The 8,693-nt window shown below is 37.3% G+C and overlaps 2 protein-coding genes across 2 annotated transcripts; one reads left to right on the top strand and one right to left on the bottom strand.

Annotated features, from left to right (window-relative positions):
- Positions 1–778: 778 nt before the first annotated feature.
- Positions 779–1,969, bottom strand: LOC137645525 (uncharacterized). The gene has a single exon (XM_068378330.1). The coding sequence runs from the start codon at positions 1,967–1,969 to the stop codon at positions 779–781; it is 1,191 nt and encodes a 396-aa protein (XP_068234431.1).
- LOC137645524 (uncharacterized) lies at positions 1,968–2,930 on the top strand. The gene has a single exon (XM_068378329.1). It carries the CDS (start codon positions 1,968–1,970, stop codon positions 2,928–2,930), a length of 963 nt encoding a protein of 320 aa, XP_068234430.1.
- Positions 2,931–8,693: the final 5,763 nt, after the last annotated feature.

Below are 8,693 nucleotides of genomic sequence, written 5' to 3'. Positions count from 1 at the left end.
TATATATATATACACATACATATATATATATATATATATATATATATATATATATATATATATATATATATATATATATATATATATATATATATATATAGCCATACATTTGCTCTTTATTATATGGGGGGATAGGCATTATCATTTTCATCTTGCAGTTGTCATAAGCAGCAATATCATTGTCTTCATCTTCTCCACCGCATGTACATCATCATCATTATACTTTATGTCATAATCAACACAAAATGACTCAATAAACTAACGTAATAATACTCAAACAGCGCCATTTCATCCCGATCAAGACATCTTTCATTACCAAGATCCGTGGAGATTGTTCTATCCGTAGTGTCGATCGTCTTATCATTCATGTTGTAACTTTAGAGAAAAAATAAACTTTTAACCATTAGTTTCAATCATAAGGGATAGTTATAATAATCTGATTCAGAATCATTAAGTTTTACGATGGTGCCTCTGTTTTCCACTGATTAACTGTTATCATTACTTCTCAACATGAGGATAAATTCAAAGGGAACCACACAAGAATGTATATATTCTGCAAAATAAGGGCTAATATTACAAAAAAGAAAATAAAAAAGAAAAAAAAAATAATTCAAAGTAAAACCCATACATTTACCTTAACTATTGCATATCTCCCAATATTTTGGGCACTCGTTGAAAGCATTGAAGTTTGATAGGAAGTGAATAATATTTATTATCTGGTTTCATTTTAGTTCACTGAATATAATATCAGTTCCTTTCAATCTTCTTTATTGGACATCTAACAAGTAGCGCAACCGCCGATAGACTTGCAATAGATACATTTGCCATTACCTTTTAGAAAAGGTGACTTCATAAGGCAATATCTGCTTGTAGGCACTGAATGAATAAGGGACTTGGAAACCATTGAATGAATAAGGGACTTGGAAACCATTGAATGAATAAGGGACTTGGAAGCCATTGAATGAATAAGAGACTTGGAAACCATTGAATGAGTAAGGGACTTGGTAGCCATTGAATGAGTAAGGGACTTGGTAGCCATTGAATGAGCAAGGGACTTGGTAGCCATTGAATGAGCAAGGGACTTGGTAGCCATTGAATGAACAAGGGACTTGGTAACCATTGAATGAGCAAGGGACTTGGTAGCCATTGAATGAACAAGGGACTTGGTAACCATTGAATGAACAAGGGACTTGGTAGCCATTGAATGAGCAAGGGACTTGGTAACCATTGAATGAGCAAGGGACTTGGTAACCATTGAATGAGCAAGGGACTTGGTAACCATTGAATGAGCAAGGGACTTGGTAGCCATTGAATGAGCAAGGGACTTGGTAACCATTGAATGAACAAGGGACTTGGTAACCATTGAATGAGCAAGGGACTTGGTAGCCATTGAATGAGCAAGGGACTTGGTAACCATTGAATGAACAAGGGACTTGGTAACCATTGAATGAGCAAGGGACTTGGTAGCCATTGAATGAGCAAGGGACTTGGTAACCATTGAATGAACAAGGGACTTGGTAACCATTGAATGAGCAAGGGACTTGGTAGCCATTGAATGAACAAGGGACTTGGTAACCATTGAATGAGCAAGGGACTTGGTAGCCATTGAATGAGCAAGGGACTTGGTAACCATTGAATGAACAAGGGACTTGGTAACCATTGAATGAACAAGGGACTTGGTAACCATTGGATGAGCAAGGGACATGGTAGCCATTGAATGAGCAAGGGACTTGGAAACCATTGAATGAACAAGGGACATGGTAGCCATTGAATGAGCAAGGGACATGGTAGCCATTTTAAGGGACATGGTAGCCATTGGATGAGCAAGGGACTTGGAAACCATTGAATGAGCAAGGGACATGGTAGCCATTGGATGAGCAAGGGACTTGGTAGCCATTGGATGAACAAGGGACTTGGAAGCCATTGAACGAGCAAGGGACTTGGTAGCCATTGAACGAGCAAGGGACATGGTAGCCATTGAACGAGCAAGGGACTTGGTAGCCATTGAACGAGCAAGGGACTTGGTAGCCATTGAACGAGCAAGGGACTTGGTAGCCATTGAACGAGCAAGGGACTTGGTAGCCATTGAACGAGCAAGGGACTTGGTAGCCATTGAACGAGCAAGGGACTTGGTAGCCATTGAACGAGCAAGGGACTTGGTAGCCATTGAACGAGCAAGGGACATGGTAGCCATTGAACGAGCAAGGGACTTGGTAGCCATTGAACGAGCAAGGGACATGGTAGCCATTGAACGAGCAAGGGACTTGGTAGCCATTGAACGAGCAAGGGACATGGTAGCCATTGAACGAGCAAGGGACTTGGTAGCCATTGAACGAGCAAGGGACTTGGTAGCCATTGAACGAGCAAGGGACTTGGTAGCCATTGAACGAGCAAGGGACTTGGTAGCCATTGAACGAGCAAGGGACTTGGTAGCCATTGAACGAGCAAGGGACATGGTAGCCATTGAACGAGCAAGGGACTTGGTAGCCATTGAACGAGCAAGGGACTTGGTAGCCATTGAACGAGCAAGGGACTTGGTAGCCATTGAACGAGCAAGGGACTTGGTAGCCATTGAACGAGCAAGGGACTTGGTAGCCATTGAACGAGCAAGGGACTTGGTAGCCATTGAACGAGCAAGGGACTTGGTAGCCATTGAACGAGCAAGGGACATGGTAGCCATTGAACGAGCAAGGGACATGGTAGCCATTGAACGAGCAAGGGACTTGGTAGCCATTGAACGAGCAAGGGACTTGGTAGCCATTGAACGAGCAAGGGACTTGGTAGCCATTGAACGAGCAAGGGACATGGTAGCCATTGAACGAGCAAGGGACTTGGTAACCATTGAACGAGCAAGGGACTTGGTAGCCATTGAACGAGGAAGGGACTTGGTAACCATTGAACGAATAAGGGACTTGGTAGCCATTGAATGAGTAAGGGACTTGGTAACCATAGAATGAATAGAATAGAATAAGATAGAATCAGTGGGGCAGTGTCAACAGCTGTCTTTCTCATGGTTATGAATCAAGACACTGCTAAGCCCAACGCTGTTCAACTCTGCTGAACTAATACTATACGTGTTGTGAACGTTTACACAATAATGATAATGATGATAATGAAATGGTGATTATTGAAAAAAAAAATAATAATAATTTTGATATCCAATGACATCAACGTTGGCGTCATTTTCTTGTAATGAGAAAGGATGGTAATTCTTCCAATGACAGTAGTAAACAAAGACGATCTAATAAAGTATAACAGGTCTTCGGGCAGGGTTGGGGCCAATTTCTAAAGGGACAGAGGAGGCGTGGCACGTTCCAGTCCAGGAGACAGATGTTTGTTTTGGCAAAGGAAGCGGTTGCGGGGGCCCTTCACGCACATGTGCTGCACTTGTACGTGTGAAAATGTTTCTATTAATCAGGTGATGTGGAGGGAGAGAGAGAGAGAGAGAGAGAGAGAGAGAGAGAGAGAGAGAGAGAGAGAGAGAGAGAGAGAGAGAAATGTTGAATGAACTTGACAAATTCACCAGCTGCAGATAATACATGTTTGTTACTAGTGTACGCGACCCGTCAAAAATGAAGGATAAATATTTAGATAGATATGCGTACATTCACACACAAAAACAGATCCCTTCCTCACCACCCCTTCCCTTTTCCTAGCTACAAAACGCCAGTTGTGGTTTCCGAGTGCATCTCTAGGGGTATCCCCTCTCACCAGGTTATGACTACTTACTCTCCCTTACCCGAGGGACAAGAAGAGGCCGACTAGTTATACGTCTGGCAATCCCGCTGAGCAAGAACAGAAAGGGATACAGACAGACACTTGTTCTTTTATAAAATAGGGGAGATGGTGTCAGTTTTAGGCGTTTATACATTACATTAAAAATTACATTGCCATAGCAGTTTTTCGGTTTGAAAAATCAGAGGTAAATAAACGACCGAGAATACAGGATGTTTTGTTACGATGACCGGTAATCCGTACTGAGTGTTGAATAATTAATTTGATTCCTAATATCAATAACAGATAAGGCAAGGGCTTCATTAACCATCGGACCAGTGTGAGTGAAATGGAACCCCACTTTGTGGTCATCACAATGGAGTTTCCCTTACAGATAACATCAACATAGGGTTACGTTAGTAGTCAAGATGAAGGTCAAGGATGAAGTTACGTACGTAGAAACTACAGAATGATGAAGGGAATTATGAAAGAAGACAAATAACAGTTTTTTCTCATGTGGTGTATATGGGATCCTGAAAGATCTGGATCAGGAACTAACAAGAATTTGACAGTATTTCGTGGAAACTTACGGCAGAGTAAAAATCCATCTGTGGAGTTGACTAGTTATATTAAAAAAGGGACGGTTGAAAAAAGCTCATTTGATAAGCGATTCAAAGATTACCACAATTTATCAAAGGCTTGGAGAACAAAGCATTGCATAAAAAAGAAAAAAAAAAAAGAAAAATCACCTAGCTTCACTGAAAGTTGAGATGCCAAAACGACAGAACAAAATTGCGGGAATGGTGAGCGTATAGCTACTATACTAATTAACTAGTGTACGCGACCCGTCAAAATGACAGCTATATATTTGGATAGATACGCTTACACATACAGATTCAACCCTTCCCACCCCCACCCCTTCCTAAGTAGGCTATGACGTGACAGTTGTGGTTTCCATGTGTACCCCTCGGGGTACCGCCTTTCACCAGGGTTTCATTACTCCCTCTCCCATTACACGAGGGGAGGGGGGAGACCCAGTAGTTATACGTCCGGCAATGCCGCTCAGCGTGACCATATATATATATTATATATATATATATATATATATATATATATATATATATATATGTGTGTGTGTGTGTGTGTGTAAGTGTATATATATATATATATATATATATATATATATATATATGTGTGTGTGTGTGTGTGTGTGTGTGTGTGTGTGTGTAAGTGTATATATATATATATATATATATATATATATATATATATATATATATACACACACACATATATATATATATATATATATATATATATATATATATATATATATATATATATATATACATATATATATATATATATATATATATATATATATATATATATATATATATATATGTATTATATCCAGACAACTTGTTCTTTATTATATAGAGGAGATGAATCATAGATTGGAATACATTGGGACGATTATACATCCTTGGTTAGAGTTAAATAAATATTAAAGACTGCAAGTTGGCTGATGCTTTTGCATAGTTTCATTGATAAAGTCGTGGTGATCAAAACGCATATGAATTACAATAAGTCATGGGGATCAAAGCGCACTCCAGAAGTTTCATCCTAATCGGGTAGTAGAATCAGTAGAACTTGAAAAGTTCAAACTCGCAGTGAATGTTTTTATGCTGAACAGGACTACATAAGTCCTTTTATAGTTTATATATATCAAATATCTGTTTGAATGTTGTTAATGTTTTCAAAATATCTTATTTTAATTTTTATTACTTCTTATATCGTTTATTCATTTCCTTATTTCCTTTCCTCACTGGGCTATTTTTCCCTGTTGGACCCCTTGGGCTTATACCATCTTGCTTTTCCAACTAGGGTTGTAGCTTAGCTAGTAATAATTATAATAATATATATATATATATATATATATATATATATATATATATATATATATATATATATACACTGTATATATATAGCCAGACACTTGCTCTTTATTATAAGGGGAGATGAGTCACAGATTGGAAGTTGTCAGGATGATAATACATCCTTGGTTAGAGTTAAATGAATATTAAAGATTGCAAGTTAGCTGATGCTATTGCAAAGTTTCAGTTGATAAAGTCACGGTAATCAAAGCGCGCATGAAATACAATGACGAAGGAAGAGGAAACAAACAAAGAACTAAATAAGTGATAAACAAATAACAAAACTGACGATACCGGTAACAAAATACGAAATCCATATAGAGAAAGTGTAGCACTTTGCCGAGGGGTAACTCTATGAATAAGAATGAGATCAAGCCAACAAAAACCCCCGGAGTCAATTATGTACCACCAGTAAAAATATACTTGAAATTTACTGCATTTTTTTTTTTTTGATAGTTTTCTGCATTTAAATAAATCAACTGAACATAGGCGAAATATAATAACGAAGCAGTACGACACTTAAAAAAAAAAAAAAAAAAAAAAAAAAAAAAACTACCACTCAATGTTGACGCTGTTCCAATATATATAAAATATCTAGGTACAATTAAAACATCCTCTCCCTTGTAAAAACTCTCACAAAAAAAAATTTCCTTTTTACAAGACTTCCTCTTTTACCCACAAAAAACCTATATACTTTTTGCAGGCCCGTTTGAACTGCATCACGGTATATCCTGTCGGGGTTATTGGTTCCAATGGTATTCCCTTTGTGGGATGGTAGGCATGCACTGATGGGGGGAGGAGGAGGAGGAGGAGGAGGAAGGCCTTTTCCCTCTGACCAAGAGTATGGGAAAAAAAAGTCTGATTTTTTTTTCGGACTTTGTATTTTTTTTTCTTTTCCTTTTATATTTTCTAACTCTAAGCCGTCAGTTTTGGACCCTTTGGCTATTTTCAGATCTAGCAATAAGCACGAAAATATTGGGTGGCTTCTTCCTTTTTAGCTAATATTTGCTCGGTTGAGACACTTCAGAGGTTTATTGGAGATACTTGAGATTGTTACGTTCGAAGTCAGGTGGGTTTTATTGGGATTTTAAAACTTTCCAAAGTGTTATCAGGTTACACATACATACATACATACATTCTGTACACACACACACACATATACATATATATACAGTATATATATAAATACATTTCAACATACACTTCTTATCCTTTAGAGGAGCTGGTGACAAGAGGTACATAGCATTTAGGTATCTAGGCATGTTAAATAGGAGAGGTGGCTAACCCCATGTCCTTTTATCTACTTCTAACCGATTCTGGTAACTATTTACAGCAGAATGAATGAGTGATCGAGAGACAAGAAGTAGTTCATGTCTTACCCAGCAAGAGGCAAGTACTGTACCACTCCATGTGTAAATCAGTGAGATGGATTTCTTCATCCCCTCTTTACCTGGCCATGATTAATAGGAATAAAGAAAGAGGAGCAGGTGTTTCTCGAAGTAATCTCTGGGGAACATTTAAAGAGCAGATTGTAGGAGTCAGGAATAACGAAATTAACAGGAAAAATCCAAAGCATGACAATAAGGGGAGAGAAACCGATTACTTCCACTGATTTTCACAAAAAGAAATGAGACAGTGGTAGCCAATCGGGTGTTACAATGAGAGAGGGATGAGCTATCCCCTGATAATCAATGGAGCAATGGCCGAAATAGTCAATACAGAATGAGAAAGACTGCAACTTCACTTTCAAAGAGTAAACGTCGTTATTATTTTCACTAGACAAGCTATAATCCTTGTTGGAAAAGCAGGCTGTTATAATCCCAAGGGCTCCAACAAGTAAAATAGGCTTGTAAGAGAAACAACGAATAAACTATATAAGAAGTAATAAAAAGAAAAAAAAGAAAAAATATCTTAATATCAGTAACAACGTCAAAATAGTTGTTATATATATATATATATATATATATATATATATATATATATATATATATATATATATATATATATATATATATATATATATATATATATATATATATATATATATAAGGGCAGTCAGAGCTACGTTATATGTAAGGGTGGTTAGAGCGAGGTTATTGATCAAGCGTGTTTTATATCTTTGATCCAATCTTACGCAAGACGAAGCGCTCACATATATGAGAGCAATATTGCAAATAGAGAAGGACAATAAAGAGACTTTATTTCATAACAAACAGAAAATGAAAGTTATGAATTGCGCGATCTACTGTACGCCCGATAGGTTTGTTGTAATCTGAAAGCCAATGGATGGATTCAAAGGATTTAATTACATTTTCATCCAACGAGAAATCGAAGTAACGGATGGAAGAAGAAACAGCTATCGGAGATTAAGCTGTCTCGATTGTTCTGTCTTCCTTAGGTTTGAACGTATTGTCCACCTTTTAATATACGATGTTATATCTCACTTCTGAGATCGTTTACACTTATAGAATTATTTAAAGAATGCCGAATAACAAGATTTAAAGAAACTTTTTTTTTTGTTATTTTAAAACAATCAACCCCTGTTATTTTAGAATACCTTTCGAGTTTAGTAGTTACAGGCCAAATAAGTCCATTTCTAAAGTAAATACAGCTCTATTATCTATAAATTTAAGTTACATGTAAGAACTTGCTGTTCCTTTTGATGTTTTTGGTAATTCACGCACCAAAAACACTACGTTTCTTTAGCAGATGGCCGAGTAGAGAGAGAGAGAGAGAGAGAGAGAGAGAGAGAGAGAGAGAGAGAGAGAGAGAGAGAGGCGGGTAACACGTAAAATAGATTAGTATTCTCTTAGAGGCATGCGACAGAAAGAAATACGAAATAAGGGTTGAAAAAACAAAAGTCATTAGAGGAAAAATAGACGATTCTCCACCAGAGAACTATTTCTAAGTCAATTAAATTAGAACAACAACTGCTACTTGCATAGTAATAACCCTCAGAAAAGACGGGTGAGATTCCGAATAGCTTCGGGTACCCTTGTATTCATTATTTTCTTATTAGAGTTGTCAATTTATCCTGTTTAA

Source organism: Palaemon carinicauda, chromosome 8, assembly GCF_036898095.1.
Source record: "Palaemon carinicauda isolate YSFRI2023 chromosome 8, ASM3689809v2, whole genome shotgun sequence".
Taxonomy (NCBI): domain Eukaryota; kingdom Metazoa; phylum Arthropoda; class Malacostraca; order Decapoda; family Palaemonidae; genus Palaemon; species Palaemon carinicauda.
Note: the sequence above shows the minus strand (reverse complement) of the source record. Positions and strands in the feature narration are given on the sequence as shown.